General features: G+C 36.9%; 1 protein-coding gene across 3 annotated transcripts in view; it reads left to right on the top strand.

Annotated features, from left to right (window-relative positions):
- The window catches only part of col2a1b (collagen, type II, alpha 1b), a 52754-nt gene that overhangs the window by 18175 nt on the left and 11004 nt on the right, over nucleotides 1–23575 (top strand). For all 3 annotated transcript variants that reach the window (XM_015047860.1, XM_015047852.1, XM_015047842.1), the window contains 31 exons: nucleotides 429–482; nucleotides 1114–1167; nucleotides 1749–1802; nucleotides 1898–1951; nucleotides 3161–3205; nucleotides 3314–3367; nucleotides 3516–3560; nucleotides 3725–3778; nucleotides 8661–8759; nucleotides 8916–8960; nucleotides 9051–9149; nucleotides 9328–9381; nucleotides 9550–9657; nucleotides 9901–9954; nucleotides 10871–10969; nucleotides 12195–12248; nucleotides 13358–13456; nucleotides 13728–13781; nucleotides 14147–14200; nucleotides 14564–14617; nucleotides 14745–14798; nucleotides 15626–15670; nucleotides 16415–16513; nucleotides 18310–18417; nucleotides 18512–18565; nucleotides 18750–18803; nucleotides 18938–18991; nucleotides 19189–19242; nucleotides 22887–22994; nucleotides 23309–23362; nucleotides 23470–23523. In XM_015047860.1, coding sequence (XP_014903346.1) covers nucleotides 429–482; nucleotides 1114–1167; nucleotides 1749–1802; nucleotides 1898–1951; nucleotides 3161–3205; nucleotides 3314–3367; nucleotides 3516–3560; nucleotides 3725–3778; nucleotides 8661–8759; nucleotides 8916–8960; nucleotides 9051–9149; nucleotides 9328–9381; nucleotides 9550–9657; nucleotides 9901–9954; nucleotides 10871–10969; nucleotides 12195–12248; nucleotides 13358–13456; nucleotides 13728–13781; nucleotides 14147–14200; nucleotides 14564–14617; nucleotides 14745–14798; nucleotides 15626–15670; nucleotides 16415–16513; nucleotides 18310–18417; nucleotides 18512–18565; nucleotides 18750–18803; nucleotides 18938–18991; nucleotides 19189–19242; nucleotides 22887–22994; nucleotides 23309–23362; nucleotides 23470–23523 — 2025 coding nt within the window. The remainder of the gene's footprint in view (nucleotides 1–428; nucleotides 483–1113; nucleotides 1168–1748; nucleotides 1803–1897; nucleotides 1952–3160; nucleotides 3206–3313; nucleotides 3368–3515; nucleotides 3561–3724; nucleotides 3779–8660; nucleotides 8760–8915; nucleotides 8961–9050; nucleotides 9150–9327; nucleotides 9382–9549; nucleotides 9658–9900; nucleotides 9955–10870; nucleotides 10970–12194; nucleotides 12249–13357; nucleotides 13457–13727; nucleotides 13782–14146; nucleotides 14201–14563; nucleotides 14618–14744; nucleotides 14799–15625; nucleotides 15671–16414; nucleotides 16514–18309; nucleotides 18418–18511; nucleotides 18566–18749; nucleotides 18804–18937; nucleotides 18992–19188; nucleotides 19243–22886; nucleotides 22995–23308; nucleotides 23363–23469; nucleotides 23524–23575) is intronic.

Here is a 23575-nt window from a genome sequence, read left to right as displayed (position 1 = left end):
ATTATTACTAATATAATAAGTAATAATTATATTATATTACTATATATAATTGTAATATAGTTATATATATATATATATATATATATATATATATATATATATATATATATATATATACTGCTCAAAAAAATAAAGGGAACATTTCACTTTAATTTTGTGTGTGGCTCCAAATCCAGGCCTCCATTGGTTAATAAATTTGATTTCCATTGATGATTTTTGTGTGATTTTGTTGTCGGCACATTTGACTTTGTACAGAACAAAGTATTCAATGAGAATATTTCATTCATTCAGATCTAGGATGTTATTTGAGTGTTCCCTTTATTTTTTTGAGCAGTGTATATACTGTGTGCTGTTGCCCCCTGCTGGCTATAAATAGGAACTGTGACTCACCTTTGTTTTTTTTTTTCTTGTGCCTCCTACACAAACAGGGCCCCATGGGTCCCCGTGGCCCCTCCGGACCTCCTGGAAAACCCGGAGATGATGTAAGTGAAATTAATTTATTTAAAAATTATTATTATTATTATTATGGTAATAATTTGTATTTTAATAAAGTTTTTTTTTTTTTTTAATATTTTAACTATTTAATTAACTATTTAATATTTTTTTGGATGGGTTCATTAAGAACTTGTAAATTACAGTAAAATTGTCATAATAATGAGATCTTAAACAATTATTTTTTCTTGCAAGAAAAATTGTGCAATGTGTCAAAATGTGTGAACTGTACTGGTTTCCCAATTTAATGAGATAGAAGTAACAGTTATATTGCATTGTTTAATTGTTATTGCTTTGACACTTTATTTATTTAAATAAACAAAACTGTCATCTTTTTGGCATTGAGTGATTCAATATGTCTTTCTAATTAGTTGATTTAATTCTTCTTCCCTGTTTATATGTTTTTTGTTTTTTTATTTTAGTTGGGTTCACTTGTTCAAATGCCTGCTCTATGTAATACCCCTCTTTGTCCACATGATGGCAGTAGACATGACGTTTCACATTTTGTCCACTAGGAGTGCTCATAGCACTCATGTCAGCACTTGCAAAAACAAAACAAACGCATGCAGAAAGACTAAGAATGCATGTTCATGTGATTTACTTAATATGTTTCTATTTTAGGGTGAACCAGGTAAACCAGGGAAACCAGGTGACCGTGGACCCACCGGACCTCAGGTGAGTCCTTTCAGTCAGCTACTTTTTCTATAAATGTCTGATTGTGCAGGAAGCTCAAAAAAGACATTTTTAACTTGGGAGATGACACAATGTGCATTGATTATGGTAAACAAAATGAGTTAATGATACATTTAATTTTTTGACACTTTGTTACTGCTAAATCTAAGTCACAACAACTTGAACTAAATAACAACATTCAACTTGCATATAATTTTACAGAATAAAAAAAGTTTGTTGATTCAGATCTATATCAACACTGTGGTGCTTCCTGCAGATTCTCTAGGTGTAAATTGTAAAACACCTGTCTTATTTACTGATTACAAGATTCAGCACTCACTCTAGGTGAACTAACAGCCTTTCAATAAGATTAATTATGTCAAAAGGTGGGTACATGTTTTTAGTTTGAGAACAATTTTGTGTCAAAGCACAAGATGAACCCATTGTAACTTGTTAGCATTCTTTGTCTATTTTCTGCTTTGTTAAAAGCATAAAAATAATTTAAAATAAAAAGCATGGACTTTGCCTTCATTTCCTTCACTGCAGTGACCTCCTCCAATGTTCTACTTCCTTTTGTTGCACAGGGAGCTCGTGGTTTCCCAGGAACTCCTGGTCTGCCAGGCATCAAGGGACACAGAGTGAGTTTGTCACCTTACAGATTTTTCTCCCCAAACATGGAGCTAATAATTCTCAGATTATTGACTGTAGCTTCTCTGCATTATCACCTCCTCAGGGTTATCCAGGTCTTGACGGTGCAAAGGGAGAAACTGGTGCTGTTGGTGCGAAGGTGGGAATTTGTTTCCATGTTGGATCTTTGTCAAAGTTGTACTTGTTACACATTTGAAAGCCACATTGGCTATTGCATCAGTTGGTCTAACGCTGAGTATCACAGCATCACCATGCTGTTAGGAAAGAAAGAAAATAAATTCTTATTCTTTTCCACTGAATATTTCTGATAAAAAATTTTAACATTTCTTTCTTAAAGTAAGACTTTCAAGACTCTTTTATTTCAGAATAACAACAGAAAAAGACATATGTCTCTGACCAACTTCAATTCAAAATCCAATATCGCTGCGAAAGCTGCACTTCCGCTAGTTTGTATATATCTAGTTTGTATTAAATCTTTCCCATACAACCTGTATTTGTGAACATGTGCCTTCATTGGTTTAATGCATAGAGTGAAAACAGTCATTCAAGCTAAAAAACTCCTGGTCTCTGTCAGGTACAAGTCAGAGCCAAAGTGTTGATTTGAATCTGATAGATCTGTTTTGATCACTGAATTCTTGTTCAAATTTATACTCATTTTACTGTGTTTTCTAACCATTTGAAAGATCACTGTCTAATTTATTATTAGAAAGAAAGTTCTTTGTCGAATTAAAATAATCTAGAATCTAAATCTACCAAGGTTATTAATATCCTGAGCTAAATGTACATGACTATTAGGACGTGTTGTTATTCTGGTGATGGAGTAGAAAAAAATGAAAAATCCCACTGATTTTCTGACTTTATAGCCAGAACCTTGTTATGTTGAGCTTAACATTTTTTGTTCCAGGCTCACTTTCTTAAAATCCTTGCTAAATGGAGTGCAGCATAAGCAACCACTTATCCCTCTGTGTTCTCCACCAGCTTCTGCCAGTTCTCAAAATATCCTCAGCTTCACTTCCTTTTTGAGTGGTTTATATTTAAATGCAAAGATGAAAGTGCTTTAATGGCTCAGCTGTTTGGTTTTATGTTAACAATATAGATAATTCAGATGATATTAACCTTGTAAGTAGCTGATGTCCTGCACATATGTTGCACTTGAACCACAGCTTGAGAACTATAGTTATCGGGTAAACATACACTAAGGTGTTTTATAAAGTGCTGAGACATTAAACTTCTAATTTTTCCTACCTAAGGTAGTCAACAGATGACAACTAGCAATAATAAAAAAACATTTTGTTGAGTTTTATGAAATTGTCTTGCCATATTAAGAACTAAATCTTTCTTTTTTTAGGGTGAGGCCGGTGCTCCCGGTGAGAGCGGCGCTCCTGGACCCATGGTGTGTGTTTATTGGCCATACAAAAGCAGCACATAAAAAAAAAAATCACTTATTCACAGTTAATAAGAATAGTGTCTTATTTCTTTTTTTTTCTTTTTTCTTGCATAGGGACCTCGTGGTTTGCCTGGGGAGAGAGGACGTCCCGGATCCACTGGAGCTGCTGTAGGTGCAACTTTCTTCACTAAAAGCCCGCTCTGGATTTGGATTTGACACGTTGTTTTTTTGTCTTTGTTTGATCAATGAATTAAGACTGGTGAAGTGAAAATTATATACTGGAGCTTTGCTGTAACTTAGTGTGTTCTGGGCTCAGGGTGCACGTGGAAACGATGGCTTGCCTGGTCCTGCTGGTCCTCCAGTAAGTATCATTTTAAATATATTTTAACCAACTTAAAATATTTGTATTTAATAAGGAATAAGTTCAGTTTACTGTGTGAAATTTGTGTTTTTACCCCCACTTTGCTAGCTGAGAGTCTGGACTCTAACAGCTGCATGTGTCACCTGTTTTTCCTCTTGTTTTAGGGCCCTGTTGGTCCAGCTGGAGCTCCAGGCTTCCCCGGATCTCCTGGTACAAAGGTAGGCAACAAAATTACCAAATCCGGCACCAACTCAGTTCTTAACAGTTATTTTCACTAAGTTGTTGTTTAGTTTAGTTGTTTCTTTTTTCCTGTATTTTCAAATTATTTACTGCTAATTGTTTTCTGAAAGAAACATATTAACATATTTTTAATAACAAGAACAAGTTTTCTGAAAGATTCATGTATTGACTTTAGGGAACATTTTCTGAGGAATATATTGAGATTTTGAGACAGGAACAGGAGAGCTTTGCTCTGCCTCCATTTGGGTTGTAAAATAAATAAGATTTTTTTTTTTTAGTTTCCATCTTTATCTTTTGATCCCGGCACTGTATTTTTTATGTCTTTTCTCTCTATGGTTTATTCTTACATGATGGCAGAGAGACTCGACTCTCTTTTGTTTGGAAAGTCTTCTAGGAATTGTAAATAGAGGGTCTCTTTTCAAAATGTAACAGCTTCCCCTGAATTTGCCATAGCAAAGACTGGAGAGAAGTGTTTTTTATTATGTTTTATTGTGTTATGCATTTTGATGACACAAAATACTTAAAAACACATGATGTATTTTGCTTGCAGTGGATTGTGAGAAACTCTATGTGAGTTTTTGTGACTAGTCTAATGTCCCCTGATGGAAAACTGTTAAAAATATCATATTTTGTGCTTCTGCGATTCTTTGAGGAGGAGTGTTTTTGAGACCTGCTTTTTCTCTCTTTAGCATTTATTTATTACAATCTCATCTTACTGTTTCTTCTTTGCTCCTTTGAACCTTATGAGAAAAGCTTTGAACTGACTCCAACAGAGAAAAAAAGTTGGCTGCAGCACAGCTGAATAAACTGAACTCCTGAAAAGAAAAAAAGTGACAGTTTTATTTAGCTTTCTTTATTTATAGCTGACTCTCTTAAAGAGTAAATTTTTATTATTTGCTTAAAGAAAACATGGCATGACAGTATTTTGTGTAGTGCTCTCTACCTCATTTTTGTGTCAGTAAAAATGTGGACAATAGAAATAACTTTGTCAAGGTGAAAAGAAACCTGCCTGTTCAATCCAAATAGTTTTGCACAGAAGTGTTTATGTCACAGCAACATTTGTTGCTATTATTTTCATTTTACTACTAAAGGAATTCCATTCACCACCTTGAGGCTGCATACCAGCAGTAAAATGTTGGCCCTGTCTCCATAGAAAGAGAGTTCCCAGATTAACTCTTTGGAATAGAGGCCCAGGTTTTTTCAGTGCTGAATCAAAACATCTGCTATATATTATTTACTTGGGTTGGTTGAACAAACTACAGAGAGGCCTAGAAAAGTATAAATATTAGGTGTTTTGTCCATTTTAATAATATTTTAGCAATAAACTGCAATGGATTAAACTAAGCTATGTAACCTGCTATGACACAGAGATTTTTATATTAATGTTCTGATCCATAGTGATGTGAAAAACTAAGTACACCCCATGATTTAATAGTTGGGATCTTTAGACTTTGTTAGTTTCTTTTATTTCTGTGGAGAAATCTAATCTCATGAGAGAATAATTTAGTAAACAGCAAAATTAATCATCTTACTAAATGACCACTCCTCCTCCTCTCTCTGTGGCTGAAGGATGATCCCAAATCATAAACACTCCACCATACCTGACAGTAGTCATTGGGTGACTGTGCAGAATTTCTCCATACACAGCAAGTGCATTTTGACCAAACATCATTACTTTTGTCTTACAACCTAACATTTCATAGTTCAGTCAAATTCAAGTTTGCAATAATAGAAAATTCATTTTCCTGGCAATCCCTCCAAACAAACCATACATGTCCTCAGTTTTTGTAATTTTACCGTCATAAACCTTGATATTTGACTTTAGTGAGGCCTGAAGAGTGTGAGATGTTCTTAGTTTTATTCTCCTTTTTTTGCTAATTCTATGAGCGTGAATTAGCTCCTTACAACTGTTCGTTTTGCACATATGAATAATCTTTCTCTCTGTAGTATTAAAGTCTTAATTTTGTTATGTATTCCCAAAAGTTCCCATTTTTTCCACATCAATGGGCAACAATTCTCAACAAAATAAAATGATGAATGGTAAGGCAGTTACAAAAAAAGAAGAGGTGCCAGATGACTGGACAAGTACAGCAGAGGTTGTGAGGCAAAGTTGTTTGATTTGGATAGATCAGGAATGTATATGGAAGTATTTTTTATTCAGTTTCCTTCCACAATTTCTTAACAAATATTGAAAATCCAATCTTGTAGAAACACACATTCAGTTTTGTATTATTATTTTTAACATAATGTAATCACATCCTGTTGATTTTGTCACGTTTGCTGAAAAATGTTTGTCCAAGGAACTATTGCATTTCATCATTTCACAGGGTTTGTATGGCAAGCTGGACACAAAGGAATGAGAAAGGGAATTATTTTAATTGGATAAATAGTAACATTAGGTTCAAACTGAGATACTTGTGAATGAAAATAGGAACGTGCTAATTAGTGAAAGAAGTGGGCTGAGAATATGAGAGGAGTACACTGAGGAGCTAAATAATAAAAAAGAGAGTAAAGAGGACAGATGGAGGAAAGTTAGAGATTTGAAAAGTTTAGAGATTTAGTCTGGAGGAAGTGTGGGCAAACATGAAGAGGATGAAGAGATTATGGAGATGTGTTGGAGGAGGGCTGTGATCTTTTTAAACAGATGGTTTAACACAATCCTGGATGGTGAGAAGATGCTAACAGGGAACATATATCCAATTTTAGAAGAACAAAAGAGGACTGAGCTTGATGAGTTTTGTCTTTGTGGATCTAGAGAAAGCACATGCTGCACCATGAACAAATATTTTTCTCATTATAGATAAGGTCTGTTTGTGAAACAGCAGTTTCAGATACTGAGATGATGATTGGACTGAGGGACAAAAGTAATCCAAACCATGACCCTGCGTGAAAACATGCTAGTTTTTGTTTGGTTAGCCAAATATTCTGAAGAAATCTTAGATGGGTACTAGAGACTGTTCCAATTTTAACATCTGTAGAAGAAATATCTAGATCAGAGATCGGTAGCAAAGTGCGCGATCCATAAAGGCAGATCTATTAGGTCTCATTGTAAGCCTTGTGCTTTGAGCGATGTCATGCTTTATTATTTTACATTATATTTAGAATTTCTAATTTCACTTTCTGAACCATTTAAAAGAAGATTTTATGCAGTTTGTCAGTTTCAGTTTATTTATTTTATATCAGCTGTTATAGATCTAATTGCCGTGACTGTACAAAGTAAAGTTGTGTTGTTTTTGCATGTTTGACCAAGCTTGTGAAGCTATAAGTGTATTTAAGTGTGCTCTACTGGGATAGAGTTATCAAATAAATTTGTAATTCAGCAAATTTATATCTGTATTTAAAAAAAGAAATGCATCAAGTCAATTCAGCTGCTTTTCTGTATCGTCTTGTATCGGCCGGTACTAAGCCTCAGATATCAGTATCAGTATCTGAAGTGAAGAATGTGGATCGGTGCATTCATAGCGGGCACAAACAGTGGTACTGCATTAGGAATGAGGTGATTCATGATGAAGATGCAGGACTTAAAAAACGACAGTGAGAAGGTGGTTAGGTATGCTAGGAGTGATGCTTTTGTGGTGGTGATGCAAAAAGGGATCAGCTGTGTGTAACATTTTGCTTGCATTTGTGATGGGAAGGTAGACTGATGAGGTTGCACAACTCTGCTTATTCTTTGGGTAGAATGTATGGAGACGGCATTGTGGTCTATGATGAGGTTAGGGATCAAACTGAAGAGAGCCTGGAGAGGTGAAAAGATGTTCTGGAGAGAATAGGAATCATTAGAAGCAGCAGCACTATCCACTGTTCTGTGCTTTGTGCTTCAGCTCTATTCGCAGACCAGAGGACAGATCAGAGGCTTTAATAACAAATTAGCTTCGTCAGATATTATTTGAAACTGCTTGAAGAAGAGGAAGATTAGGATTAGGGTGTTTGATAAGTATGAATTTAATTAAAGCAAGCTGTGAGAGTCTTTCTAATTAGATGTACTGATAACAGCTGATGAGATCACCTGATACACTGATGCATGGACTGAGTTTCACTTTTTGGTTTGCAAGAACAAGCAGTTTCTGGTAGCCACACATTGCTGTGACTAGGGTCTCTCCAAAATCATTTTGTTCTTTCTGTTGCCATTTGAAAAAAAGATGAGACTGAGGCCATATTGCTACTCTCAGTAGCGCTTTCAGATATGGGCGACATGGGCAACTTCCCAGGGCAGCATCTTGTGGGGCAGCGGCATGAGCCACTATTTTTGTGTGTCGCAAAATTGCGGTAATTTTCTATTATTTCTGATGGCCACAAAGGTGGTTCGCCCAGGGCGCCAAATGGGCTGGGACCGCCTCTGGCTACTCTTCTTTGAAAGACAGTCGCACAAGATGAAGTTGTGTGAATGCTGTTGTACTACACCAAGCAAACACAGTCCTGCAGATGCAGAACCAGTTTCATATATATATATATATATATTTCCACAGCTCTTTAAAAAACTGAAAGATCTATCCTGCTAAATGGAGAGTGAGCTGTGGGATTTAATCCTGAGCTCACTTCCAAATCGATAAATCCTGAAATGAGCTTAAAAATGATCATAAACACTTTTAAACACACGTTTGATATATTAGGGCCAATAACTAATCATGATTGTACTTTTTTTCTTTTCTTTAATTAAACTTTTAGAACAGATGATTCAACAGATAGACCTGTCTGCTTTTTTAATAACTAATAACAATGAATGCCTGGTTTTCTGGTACATTTCAGAAATATGTTTTGTACCTTTGAAAGTTTATCAAAGTTCTGTAAAATTAAGATGATCAATTGCATGCGGTCAACACAAATTAATAAATGATTGCCCTTTTGTCTGTGTTGTATTAGGGTGAAGCTGGTCCTACTGGCGCTCGTGGTCCCGAAGGAGCCCAGGGGCCCCGTGGAGAGTCAGGCACTCCTGGATCACCTGGACCCTCTGGTGCTTCTGTAAGTGATTCCATAAACAAAAATTTGAAAATAAAAATATGTGATAAACCATATTATTAATTCAATAAACCCTGACTCCAGTCAGTTCAAGACACATTTAATTATGAAGATGATTTATTTTAGCATATTTACTTGTTTTGTCTCTTTTTCCTGCAGGGTAACCCTGGCACTGATGGTATCCCTGGAGCTAAAGGTTCAGCAGTAAGTTGTTTTTTTTTTTGCTTGTTTGTTTCTGTTGTTTTTGATCAGTCAGCCAGTCGACTTCACTTCCTTTTCTCTTTCTCTCTGTAGGGTGCTCCAGGTATCGCAGGTGCTCCTGGTTTTCCTGGACCTCGTGGGCCTCCTGGACCTCAGGGAGCAACTGGACCTCTTGGGCCAAAAGGAACATCTGTACATACTTTATGACTCCATATACTTTATTGGAACTCTGTTGTTTAGAAACTACCTGGCTTCTAATTTGGTTTACAGTACAGAAATTATGTTTGCTGCTAATTTCTCTTTCAGAATGATTAATCTGGAAAATGTCGTCCCTTCTTATTACTTCTCTTTATGTCCTCTCTGGATCTAGGGAGATCCAGGAATCCCCGGATTCAAGGGGGAAGCGGGACCAAAGGGAGAAATTGTGAGTTTTGTTTTCATTTTACTCATTTTGATTGTCAATTTTTTTTGTTTTGTTTTAAAGCAAATAAGAAATGTTATGTTCCTTCAGACAAGGCTTTTAATATTTAATCTTTTTTCTCTCACTCAAATTTGATGGTGGTTTTTCTGTACAAATTGAATTTGTTGACAGGGACCAGCTGGACCTCAGGGAGCCCCTGGCCCTCAAGGAGAAGAAGGCAAGAGAGGACCCAGAGGTGAGCCTGGTTCTGCTGGACCTCTTGGACCTCCAGGAGAAAGAGTAAGTATCAAAAATCTAATTAAACTGGTTACTTTGAAGAAAATACAACAAGTTCAATTAATACTTAACCTTTTGTTCATAATGCATGCCATGGTTACATCATGATAATGACATAGTTTCAGGGTTTTTTTTTTAAACTGATAAAACCGTTTTAAACCTTTATGAGCTTGTTGTTTCTGTTAAATACATATTTTATTTGTGATAAAACCATAACTTTGATTTTTTTTTTGGTTTTCTTCCTAGGGAGCTCCTGGCAACCGTGGTTTCCCTGGTCAGGATGGTCTGGCTGGTCACAAGGTGAGCTATGGTTACAGAATAATATGTAACGAACATGATTCTCAACCTCAAAACTGACAGTGAGAAGACATAAAGTACACAGTTTGAAAAGAATAATTTCTATTTGACAGATATCATTTCACCTCAAGCAATATTTGATCTTCCGTTTGCTGACTGGTCCCAGTTGATCTCAATCTGCAAAGTTGACAACTGGGAAATAATTTGTTAATTATTGTCTATCATACGCCGAGAGTCAGCGACATTTTTGTCATTTTTTTTTATTGTTCCCTAGAGAGCATCAATTGAAAATGCTTTATAAACAAATTAATATTTTACTACTATTAATAATACTATTTGTTGTAGTAGTAGAAGTAGTAAAGTTTCAAGTCCCGGATGAAATTTCTAAAATATAATTTTTCAATTCTTCATAATTCTTAAATCAAGTTAAGTTGAATAAAGCAGCGTATAACTAATTAAATTACAAGGTCGATGACATGTGTAACGAGTCTGCTGACACCTCAGAGTTCGCTGATCTCAAATCAGTTTTTCACTCCTTAGTTAAAATAAAAATTAAGGAAAATATTCCTCCCCCGTTTCATTTGGATTTCACTCTGATTTTCACCACCATTTAATGTAATTCTGCTTTGTGGCCACCAGATGGAAGCGTAGTTCACATCCCCATCATGCCTATAAATGACCTACATATGCCATGTCACTTAGGCCAATGTCTCATTTAACATTATCTTCTCATAGACAGTTTCATTTAAAATAAAATGAATCTATCATAATTTAAGTTATTGATTCAGCAGATCAATAAAGAACTGCTGCTCACTCTTAACAGGAAAACTTATTTCCTTAGAAGTAGAAAGAAAGTTGTGCCACCCACCAATTTGGGCCTAACTGAATGGTTTTCTTTTTTTTCTTTCTTTTTTTATAGGGAGCCCCAGGTGAGCGCGGACCCCCTGGGGCCAGCGGTGCCAAAGGAGCCACTGGTGACCCTGGCCGTCCTGGAGAGCCTGGTCTTCCTGGTGCAAGGGTAAATTACGCTCACAGTGTTCTGTCAGTTCGCACTTCACAAATCCCCCTGGTTAAATCCTAATTAAGTCTTATTTATAGTTCATCACCTAAACATCTAGTTTACAACATGACCTACTTTTCATTCATTCATCATTTTAAATGAAATAAAGCCTTTAAAAATATGTAGAGCATGACATCATTCAGTCGTTGGCCAACCTATTATTTCATTTAATAGTATTTGCAGCCATGCTCCTGCAGCTTATTTACATCAGTTTAATTATTTTTCTTCTCTTCTCACTGACAAATAAAAATATCAGTAAAGCTGCTCTCATCCACATTCACGCAGCTTCAGTGGGAAAAAAAATTATTTTGCATAATTTAAACACATCTGCGCTGTTGTTTTGGTTGTGCTTGTTAAAACAGAACATGAAAATCTACTGCTGTTCTCACTCCCTTCCTGCAGCAGGCTCCACTGTGGAAAAAAAGTGAAGCTGGATTAAAGTTTGGCCTAAAAGTCTCTGAAAAAGCCAACATATTCCTAACACTTAGAGCTGCAGCATGAAGTGTGTGCAGCAGAAGAAGCAGCCATATGTACAAACTTGAGAGTTAGCTTTACTATCTTAGCATTTAAGTTGATGTCATATTAAATAAATAACAGTAAATACTTGGTTACTTTCATTTAGGAGATAAATAAAAGACAGTAACATGCTATAAAATACAATCCATTAAGCAGGTGCAATTAAAGTCACAAACAGACTTAATGCAAAGTTTTGGTAAGGATTTCATGTGTTTGTCTTGACTCTTCTTAAATTCTTTCTCTCAGCTTTTTTTATTCGCTCTTTTGGATTGTAGCTTTCAGATTTAAAACTAAATCACTGTACACCAGGTGCTGCTTTTACAGCAGGTAGACAGGACATATAAACCAAGCTTGTTCCTCAAAGCTTGATCAAAATGAGTAATTTTAATTCTCACTTGCGCAGCACTTTTTCTAGCTCCTGCAGTGATTAAATCGCTTCACACTTGCATAAACACACAGTGTTGTAGTTGCCTTCCTTTGCTCTCATTCACATGTCTTCCTTAATTGTTGAACTGCTGCTTTCTGCATAAATTACCAGTCTGATGTGTAAATGCTGTTTTCCACAGGGATTTGTTTTTTCCTACCAGCCATGTTTTGTGTGTGTTTTAATAGAGTCATCTCTTCGTTCATGTGTTGTGTTTTGTTTTTTGTTCTTGATCTCTCACAGGGTCTGACTGGTCGTCCTGGTGATGCTGGACCTCAGGGCAAAGTTGGGCCTTCTGTAAGTGCAATCGTTTGTGTAACAGATGTATGAATGCATTTCAAGTATTAAATTATTATTATTATTATTGTTAGCTCGATGGAATTATTAGTTGTAATAATGACTTAAAACCTTGACGTGCTTTAAATCTAAGATTTAACAGAAAAGACAATTATGTTATTAAATGTGAATGAACTCTATGTGCTCCTATTTTTGACACTATTGTTCCATTTCATCATTTATTACTTTATTTCTCTTTTAGTTAAGAAATTTTGTAAGGCAAATATATACAGAAATCTTCAAATCTTGAAATGAAATTTAATTTATCTGTACACAATTTTCCAAAAACTTCCAATATATTTTCAATTATTTCGATTCTAAATACTGTTTGGACCAACTCAGAATAAGTTGTTGGCAGATATTTTTATATTAAGACACATTTGCTTACAAAATGATCCCTTTTATGTGATTCCATTTTGCAACCAAACACAGTAAGGCATGAAACGATGCAAGCTGAAATTACAAAAGGCTAAAATGACCAGAACAAAGAAGGAATCACAACAAATAACAGTTTTTTCCCCAATAATAAGCTTCTTTAAAGTCGTAGCAGTCTTCTGTAAACTCATATTGTCCAAATTAAATGAGAGGTGGTGAACATTTCCACCTACGTACTTTAATGTCATTTAGCCCCGTAGAAGCTGCAAACAATTGCAAGGTTTTGTCTCTAATAAAAGGACTACATCATCCTCTAAACAATAAAAGAAAATGTAATGTGTTTACATTTTTCATTTTTTCTAAGCAAAAAAAATAACAATCCGTCAGCCCATGCATGTGTGTGTGTGTTTAATATCTCATATAAAACAGCCAGGGAGGGACTTGTAACTCAATAATAACTGTACGAAATGTGCACAGCCATTATTCATCTGCTTCAATGTGATTATTGCCACAGCTTTTACATGAAAACTCACTAACAAATCATTCTGACTCCGCTCAGACATTTTCTGTCTTCATTTTGATATTTTCCCTCAATATTGGTTTCATGTCACTGCATCCTTAGCTTTACTGTCACATCTAAAACATTTCAATCTTCATCCGCTGTTTGTGATTTTGATTTGATTTGAATTTGCCAGGGAGCTCCAGGTGAGGACGGACGTCCAGGACCCCCCGGCCCTCAGGGAGCCAGAGGACAGCCTGGTGTCATGGGGTTCCCTGGACCCAAAGGAGCAACTGTAAGTATTACAAGCAAAGTTAAATGTGTCCTCCATGCGACAAGATGATTTATCTGGTCATTATGTCTATTTGGACATAGTGCAAATGATAGATGACTTCCTGAAAATATATTCATGAAACAAAATCATACAGTAGACTGGATTAGCACCATCTGACTTGCTCTGCTGCACCAACATATGCAGCTTCTCCTCTCTATAAATAGGTGCAGCACCGAGCTCGGCCGCAGTGGCATATTGACTGACAGGTGCTTCTTATTTTTACTGTTAACAGGGTGAATCTGGCAAATCTGGTGAGAAAGGACTGGCTGGAGCTCCTGGTCTGAGAGTAAGTTGATGTTTTCTGTGTTTATTCATATGCAAAAATGTATTTCTGAGGATTTTAAGAAAGAAATCATATTGCTAGTGCCTTGTAGTGTCTGCTATAAAATATCTTTCACAAAGATCAGTATGAAGTATTGATTAATTGTGGAAAGCAACTATTTTTAGATTATTTTCATTTCAAAGCTCAGCATTTTGCACATCTTCTATTGTAGGAGTGAATTGCATTGCAGTTCTGTTAAACTCTGACCCTGACTCGGCTGGAGAATTGTGTTAAAAAAGCTCAGTTATACCTCTGAGATGTCTGTCAGCTAATAGCATCACCTTTGGCTTTGGCTAAACTCATGATACCTATCTTTTCACTCTCTTCAGGGTCTGCCCGGAAAAGATGGAGAAACGGGCGCGGGTGGACCCCCTGGCCCTGCTGTACGTATCTTCATCTCCCCACCCGACTCTGTTCAGCTTCTACACTGATGCTATCTCTTCTTTTTCTAAGTCTACACTTGGAAACATCATTCAGTACCTCAATTTCCCCAGACTAGGTCTACAATAGCTCTGTCTGGAACAAAAAAAAAAGTCCTTGACACTTATGTCTGAGCATTATGGGATGGCAACAGTGACTCACAGACCATCAGCCAACAAGGATTGTTTTTTTTTTCAAGGCATTAATGTATATTTCACATAAAAGAATGAGAATTAGAACATTTATGGCATCATTGAAACATGTTTTTGATATTTTTTCATCATCATAAAGCCTACATTAATTGCATTAATTGATTGTGTGTTTAGGGCCCCGCTGGGGAGAGAGGAGAGCAAGGACAGCCTGGTCCCTCTGGTTTCCAGGTACGTCTATATTTGATTTATACTTAAATTCATTTATTCAGCTTTTTGAATTGTACAGGTTCCATTGTTAATTTACTGGATTCAGGAGTTCATCTACCAATCATTTCTTCTTCTTTTCTGTGTGCAGGGTCTTCCAGGACCTCCTGGCCCTCCCGGTGAGGGAGGCAAACCGGGAGACCAGGTTGGTACAATTTTTTTGGGTACAGCTGAAAGGTCACAACTTGCCAGTAACATAGGAAAAGAAGCTTTGTATGGAATTTGCAGAAATGTTCCTACATCTTCCTGCAGGTATATACTGGTTTACAGTGTAAACCAGTATAAGTGACACCACAGAATTTACTCTAAATATTAACGTGTGTTATGGTTTACAGAAATAAATGAATCAGTGAACATATTTATTTTTCTCTAAAGCTATGTTTTAAAAAAAAAGTTCAAACTGTGTCTTTTTCCAAACTCCTGCTGCAGCTAGCTGTGCTACATTGCAACGCTGGCTTGTGTATAAACAAAAAGTGGAGATTTAGTTTTAGCCATCACTTCATCAAGTGTTTTACAAAGTATGTTAGAATTTACATCCAAGAAAAATTTACTTTTGCTGCAGCTTAGTATTTCAACAGGAGAGTTTTTTTTTTTTTTTTGCTCTATAAAGTTTCTTTTGCCTCCAACGCAGGTGGCTGCTCCCTCTTACTTTTCATGCTAATTATAGTGCCAAGAGAAACAGCAGCAGTTTTCAGTCAGAAGCTTAAACACAGTTCATCTGTATCAGATAATGCAGCTGCTCTAACTTTAACCAAGTTCTGTCTAAAAGGTTTGACGCCATAAGCAAAAAAAATAGAAATAGAAATAGAAATAGAAATAGCCTATATTTTTTAAAAAGTTATCAAGTACCTCCTGTTAATATGAGTCAGAGAGCATTTATATAACAGCAATATATTTCTACACTCAATAGTTGCACTGTTGACACTCAAACATCCTGATCTTCTGCTCTTTACTGTCTGCTTGTCTCTTTAGGGCGTTCCAGGAGAAGCTGGAGCTGCTGGTGCCACTGGACCCAGAGTAAGTCCCTGCGATTTCACTTAAACTGGTCGGTCAGGTGGTTACCACAAAGGGTTAAAGAGATGTGTCATTAAAAGGTTAAAATTTCTGATATCTGATTTTTGACAACGTTTTACCTTCCGATTCTTAGTTGGGCCAATTTCAACGCAAAAAGACACAAGAACAGCATCGAAAAGCCTTTGGTTGTCATTAGAGATATCACAAGGAGAGGCAATGTGATGTCTTTTGTGTGTGAGAGAAATAGCACAGTAAAATAGGGATATTTCAAAGTAAGACTTGCAGGATTTTAAGTTGTCCTTAGATTATTTATATTAGCCTGATTAGAGTGGTTAACATTTCTTGGTGAAATTCATCTTTGCTTTAGCTCTCAGATTTCCAAAAGGCTGTAAACATTTTATGACGAGGTGAAAAACTCAATATGTAAAACAGAACAAACTTGCTCAAAGTCCTGCTCTCTCTCGCTTTCCGACAGCCTGAATGAACATGTTTTATTTACTTCTTACATGTCTGCTGTTGAGTTCATTTGTAAACCTCCGCCACTGAAAATAGCTAACTTTGAATGTTTTTCACTCAGTAAGGGCATCCAAACTGTAGATTTGCCAGGGTTACATGTCAGCTCATACATAATGTGGCCTCCAATCAATAAAGTATTTTAGCTTTTAGTTTACTTATCCATTTCTGGCCAACAGTTGATTTTTCTGTGTGTTACTGATGGTTTTTAATCGTTGCTGTGCCCCTTTTCAGGGAGAGCGTGGTTTTCCGGGAGAGAGAGGAGCTGCTGGAACGCAAGGTTTGCAGGGACCCAGAGGTCTTCCTGGGACTCCTGGAACTGACGGTCCCAAGGTGAGTTCACACCAGGACTGTTATCCAGTCAACGGGTTTCGATCAGATGCACCTACACAGCTGGCAAACATGTTACTAGGTATCTGTATCACCTGCAACAGCCAACACAGATCAACCTGAGGAGATGAGTGACTGACTAATTACGTCTTCTGTTTTTGTGTTTTATATAATTTTACTTTTGGTGATTTCCTAAGAAAGTTATTGGGAGAGTTACCTCACCCCAATCTAGTTCTTAATTGTCTGGTGATTTGTCAGAAGATGACAGTCTAATGGAAGTCTAAATTACCTCTGGGTCATGAAACAGCACCCCCGTTCAGTATTCTTGATGACGAACATTTCATTTCATAAAAGGGAATTAACTTTGTGGTGCCTTAGTGACTCCGAGGCAGCTCTTACCAAATTATAGCTCATGGGTTTGATGTTATTAACAGCGGTTCTAAGGGAAAAACTCTGTTGTGTTTCTAATTGTACCCTGAAATTCAGAAAATAATCCAAATTGAGTTTGACAAAGCATCCCTGCTGCACAGTTCTTAACACCAGAAAAAGTTGTTTTGCTCGTGCAACGGTTAGAGTTCCAGCAAACATCCAGACTGGGATTAATGCACTTCTGGACCTTTTTAATCTCTCCCTTTTGCTCATATTTCTTTTCTTAGTTTATGTACTGTCCAATACCATCAGCTTTCATTCTGTCTCTGCAATAAAAAACAGGAAACCTCAGTTTTTGAATCGAATCATGCGTTTTTGCATCTCTGTCAACTCCTTGTGGAGCAGTAATTTGTCACTAGTGCATCGAGGGTGGAAAGAGCTCACAGCAGTAGCGGCTCTCTATCTTTTGGTTTATTATCAGCTCAGATTTTAATCCCAGTTTATAGATTTTTTTTTCCTGTGAGGTCAGACAGGAGCGGATAGAGAGGATGAGGATTAGAGCCAGCATGAGTGCGATGATGGCGATGGGGGTGGGGTGAACAGACATTCTGTAGGTGGTATTAAAAAAAAAAAGAAAGCAGCAGATTTATTGCACAAGCCACACTGCTCTGTACGTCACTCACTTGGCCTTGAGTAAACAGTAGCTTGAAAGTACCCAAAGGAGAAATTGCTGCAGCATGAGCCCTGCTGTTAGCCGTAATAACACGAGATAGGATCGAGATATGGTGTGCATCTGAAGCCGAGCAGAATAGACTCTGTATAAATCTTACAAGTTCTGACCAGGAATGGGCCTGATGCAGCCACTTCAAAAAAAAGAAAAAAAAGAAAAAAAAATCAAAGACTGCCTTTTCCTTATTTTGTTTTTTTTGCCTTTGAACTGCAGAATAGAGTTTGTCCTGACAAGAGCCACCTTTCTTTTACTAAAAGAGCAATAAGGGGCTACATATAACTCTAACTTTATTTGTAATTAACTGACTGACTTATAAGCATAAAGTATTACTTCTACTTTGTTGTGATTTGGATCAAGTTATTTTATTTTTCCTGTCCTTTGATAGCTTTGGAAACAAAGCACCACATCAGAAATGGGTTTGGTCCTTTGTTGAAGCAGACAGATTTTCTTTTTTTTTTTCTTACCCTCAAATGTCATCATTATTTTATTATGTTAACCAACTGAAAAGTTTTAGCAAAAGCAATTGAAAATGTGTCAGAAAACACAAAAGTATCTTTTTGAATTAGATGTAAGCACCTGGTGTAGAAGCTTTCAGCGAGTTATTCATGAACTGAAAGCTTGAAGTAAGTTTTTAGTGACTGTCTCAACTCGCTGCTGCTCCTAGACTGAGCTGTCTGCTTTAATCCATGACCCCTAACAGGGAGCCATTGGACCTGCTGGAGGTCCAGGAGCTCAGGGTCCACCAGGCCTGCAGGGTATGCCAGGAGAGAGAGGAGCTGCTGGCATTCCTGGACCCAAAGGAGACAGGGTAAGCTCTGACGGGACCATGTCTTTTAAAAATTAAGGATATTTGGACATAACACATGATTGATTGATTATTTATTAACCTCTTCTCTCTGCAGGGTGATGTTGGAGAGAAAGGACCTGAAGGTGCTCCTGGCAAAGATGGCGCCAGAGTATGGGATAGTCACTTATTTCATTTTTTTTTTAAATGATAAAACTTTGTAAAAATAATTTAAAAGGACAAAACAGTTTCAATGGCCAATGTTTAAATGGCCTTAAAATAAGAGTCTTCATTTTTCAGCGCTCAAAACAAGCTAAGTATTGTCTGGATTAATTGTTTTTCTTTCTGATTTGCAGGGTCTTACTGGTCCAATTGGTCCTCCTGGTCCTGGTGGTCCAAATGGCGAGAAGGTAAGTAATATTTCTTTCTTTCTGAAAACGCTTTATTGCTGAAATCAACAGTTAAAGCTATGAAGCAGCCACTGACTGCATATTAACAAGTTACTTAATGTGTTTTGCTGGTGATGTATATGTGATTCTTGTAGGGTGAATCTGGACCTGCTGGACCATCTGGACCTGCTGGTGTTCGTGGTGCACCTGTGAGTGTTGCAGTTCCAGACAGTTTAAGTTTATTAAAAAAAGAAACTGTTTCAGCTGTACAATAAGGTGCATTAACTGTACTTGAGTTAATTATTTAGGATCTTTCATTAGTCATAAGGTTACAAATCTTCTTTGATAACTGGGAGAACAGGAATGTTCTTTCAATAAACTTTTTTGGTTCATCTTCACCTTTCAGGGAGACAGAGGAGAGACTGGACCTCCTGGGCCTGCTGGGTTTGCTGGACCTCCTGTAAGTTTAATTAAAAACAAGAACACAATTCTACTGGGAAATGTTACTTAAGAACAAAAAAAACAAAAAAAATAGAAAAAAAATAATTGTTAGAGATTTCAATCCCATTTTAAATTGTAACAATTACTCACATCTAAACTAGCATACAACTTGATTTTATTTATGATAGTAATGCAAACATCTAATGTTTGAAAGTGAGAAAGACGGAGTTTAACTGTGATAGCAGGTCAGTGTAGAGACTCAGATGTTTATACTATTCCTTTGCTATGGTTTGATGTGCAGAATTACCTCTCTGAAATAAGCAAGACCTGAAATGAAAATGACATAAGCAGCAGATCCAGCATTAGTGGTGCTTTCACAAACATTTGCCATACAATTTGCATTAATTTACCACCTTCTGCCCATTGCCAGTTAATGTGTCTGTGGAAAATGTTCTGCACATTATCCCAGATCCACTATCTGGTTTGGACAGTAAGTGGATTCGGTAAGTCAGAAAGTAGAGAAAACCATAAGTGACGTAAATGTTCCTTATTTCTGTAAATGGAGTCCATATTGCCGTATTAGAAAGGATGATGCTACCTTTGATGTTTTGTTGTTGACTTCAAATAGTCCACACATGGGGTCCATAATTTTCAAAAGCAAAATTATATATTTAATTTTATCAAAGTGCCTGATATATTTCAGCTTATTTTACTCTTGAAAGCTGAGCGTCTTCGCCTTGGTATCTTGTGTATTTTATGTGCTTTTTTTTTTTTTTTTTGATGCACCGTGTAACTGTCCTAAGACGGTTGTTTTCAGAAGTGTTCCTGAGCTCTGCTCTCCATGGGAAGAAATGTTTTTGTTTGTGCTGCAGTGCATCCTGAGGCCCTATAGATAACAGGCACTCCGGATAGATTTTCCATTTGCCACCTTGCCTCTTGTCCCCCTGAGATTTTTGATGTTGTGCGATTCCTTTGATGATGTTGGGAGCTGTAGATGATGTGACTCCATTATAGGTGGACACATCAGACTATTTTCTCATACCTACAGTTAAAATTAATATTTAGATATACTGCCTGATTGTATCATTTATGTAAACACCCAGATTCATCTATAGAATCCAACCCTATTTTTCTAAAACAGAATACATCCTTAATGCAGAATAGGAGAAGATACACTTCCATCACAATAACAAACTTCTATTTTGTTTGATATCTTTTTTACATTTTGAACCATGATGAAAAATAATGAGTTCTTATACTGATTCAGGATGTGTGTCGGGTTATCATGATCTTCTGCACACCCCTAAGCACAGACTGATCATATTTGTTGTGTACATCCTACTACATTCATTGATACTGCAACCAGATTGCTATACTAAGCTTAAAACACAATAATACTCTCAGTCTGCTAGGAGTTCCTTTCAATTTTTAGCTCAAATCTCACACAATTTCAGATCATCTCAATTCAGTTTATTTGAATCTCAAGGTAATTTGTAAACATTCATGTACATATGTCTACTGTCTACATACATTTTAGACCTAAATTCAGTTCAAACCCATCTAAATTACTCCAGTACAGTCCAGTACCATATTCAGATCCAATTTCATAGTATAATTAAATATCATCAGTTTCACTTCATTATTTACTATCAAATGGTAGAAGTTATGTGTTTAAGGAGGCATGGTCAATTAACAATCAGCCTTAGCAAGCATGCGGCGACAGTGGAGCAAAATCACTAGACATTACCAGAAGAAAATATCTGAATAAAGACCAACTGTACACAAGATGTCACATTTTTAGCTTTAAATGATAACGTGATTAAATTTTTTCAACTATAATTACTACAATTAAATGTCTTAGCAAATTTATTAGCCTCCAAATTCTTCTTAAAGTAAATTTCTTCAGCACGCTTTAAACTTGAAACTGCACACCTCCTTATCATCTTTATAACTGGATTACTGCACTGAAATCGGTTTGGCATCATTTGTCATTCTCTGTGTTAATGAGAGAAGACAAAAAAAAGTTGCCATTTTGATCACGTAGAAGTGAAAATCCAGGTTTCATTAACTTTCCTTTCTCTATCAAATAGAGACGTTCGCCACATTATAACATGACATCTACCTGACACATCATTTCCTTTTCATTGACACTATCTGAAAACGCTCAAATGTGACGCTGCCTTTGCCAGTCTTTTCCTCCAATTTAATTACGCTGTCTTGTTTCCTTAGCGTATAATTATTTGGAAAGATATGAGTTTACAGACTGTCAGAAGCCATAGCTTCTGTCATTTCATTTATTCTTACACTCTAGACAGAAATCCCTTGAATGGTTTTCATAAGTCACATCCTTTCAAATGAATTTCATCAATACATTTGTTAGAACAACATTTATCTCAAGGCTTTTCCCCCTACAGAATACAACTATGATTAATTATAGATTTTATGTCAGCCTGAATACTCCTGCAGCTCTGTAAATATTCTCCATTCACAGCTTACATGCTGTAACATCACGGCTCATCACCCGAAACACTGAAAACAAACAACCCAAATTTTCTGCAGCTTTTTTTTTTAAAGCTTGTGTCAGTTTTTCTCTGGAGCCTGTCACATTTTTAATCAAGTTTTTTTTCATTAAAGAAGTACATCTGCCACTGGGCTGTGCAAAAAGATTGATCCCGTTTCACATTTTGTAAAGTTGCACTTCATTGAGATTTTATGTGATAGACCAGTGCAAGCTGGTGGTTAATTGTGAAGTGAAGTGGAAAGAAAAGGATTTATGGAGGGTTTTCACGCTGAGCTCTGTATAGTCTGTCTTCCAAAAACGTAAAGACTGTGGCATAACTTCAAACCCTCCAAGACGTAGCTGACAACCTAAGCTGACAGTTCAGGCAAGGAGAGCATTAATCAAAGCGCCATCAAGATGCTTATGTTAACGGTGGAGGACCTGCAGAGATCCACTGCTGGGAGAATCAGTCCAGAGGACAACCATTAGTCATTCACTCCACAAATCTGACTTTTATGGAAAAGTGGATAGCAGAAAGCCATTGTTCAAAGTAGATTACTAGGGTTGTCATTTAAAATGCGCCACAAGCCACATAGATGATGAAATAAATATTTGTAAAGAAGTGCTCTGGTGAGGGGATAACAAAGATTAAAAACCTTCACAACATCCTGGATACACTTTCTCCGCTGTGAAGCACAGGGATGGCACAATCATGCAGTGTGGAAACTGTTCCTAACAGAGACAGCAGGACATTAAATAACTTAAAATTTAGGCAGAGGTTCACCTCTCAGCAGAACAATGACCCTAAAGATCCAGACTGGGCTAAAACAGCATATGTGAATAGAGTTTATACCAAAGCATATACTTTGTACATGTGCTAGAATGGCCCTGTCAAAGTCAAGAACAATTGGGACTTTAAAAATTGGTCACAGACCCTCCTCATCCAATCTAGCTGAGCAGGAGCTTTTTGCAAGGAAGAGTAGCCAATAAAATCCAGTCTTTATGTTTTGTAGAGCTGATAGAGACACATGTCAGTATTGAGTCTTGAGTCAGAAGAGCAGAAACCAACATGAAGAATCAATTGATCACTAGTTTACATCATGCTTATTAAATGCTGAATGTGAGAAAAAGCTTCAGGTATGCACATCCTGTTTTATTGCCAGGGAGCCGATGGTCAGCCTGGAACCAAAGGAGAGCAGGGAGAAGCAGGACAGAAGGGAGATGCTGGAGCCCCTGGACCCCAAGGACCATCCGGTGCCCCTGGCCCTTCGGTAAGTTTCATTATCAACACAGCTGCTAATCTGCAACATTTCGGTTTGTTCAGATCTAAATGAATGGGGATTTAACCCTAAAGGCTGCCTGACTGCTGCTATAGGGAAAGCAGAGGCACTTCCTGACATTTATTCTTATAAGTGACAATGTGTGCACCCAATCAAGCAGAAATGTATTTTTTTATCTCTTTGTTGAACATTCATATACAGCAAACACTAATGGATTGTTCCACACCTGCCATGAAACATAAAAATGTTCATGAAACAAAAGAAATAAGGCCATATTCTGATTTACAGTTCTGCTTTGATCCTAGGGTCCTACAGGTGTTTCTGGACCTAAAGGTGCTCGTGGTGCCCAGGGTCCTCCTGTAAGTGTCTTTTTGAAAATATATTGTTTTGTTGGCTGCTTCGCGTTAGCCTGTTGCTCTCACTTACATGAATTGCTTAGTGATGATACTATTGTCTACTCTGTTAGGGTGCCACTGGTTTCCCTGGAGCTGCTGGGCGAGTTGGACCTCCTGGCCCCAACGTAAGTTCACCGCTTTGTTCACTCTACCTCTGCTCATCCACTTTACTCTGCA

Source organism: Poecilia latipinna, unplaced genomic scaffold, assembly GCF_001443285.1.
Source record: "Poecilia latipinna isolate Pla-1442-1.1 unplaced genomic scaffold, P_latipinna-1.0 Scaffold41, whole genome shotgun sequence".
Classification (NCBI taxonomy): domain Eukaryota; kingdom Metazoa; phylum Chordata; class Actinopteri; order Cyprinodontiformes; family Poeciliidae; genus Poecilia; species Poecilia latipinna.
The sequence above is the reverse complement of the archived record's forward strand: the minus strand, read 5'-3'. Positions and strand labels throughout refer to the sequence as shown.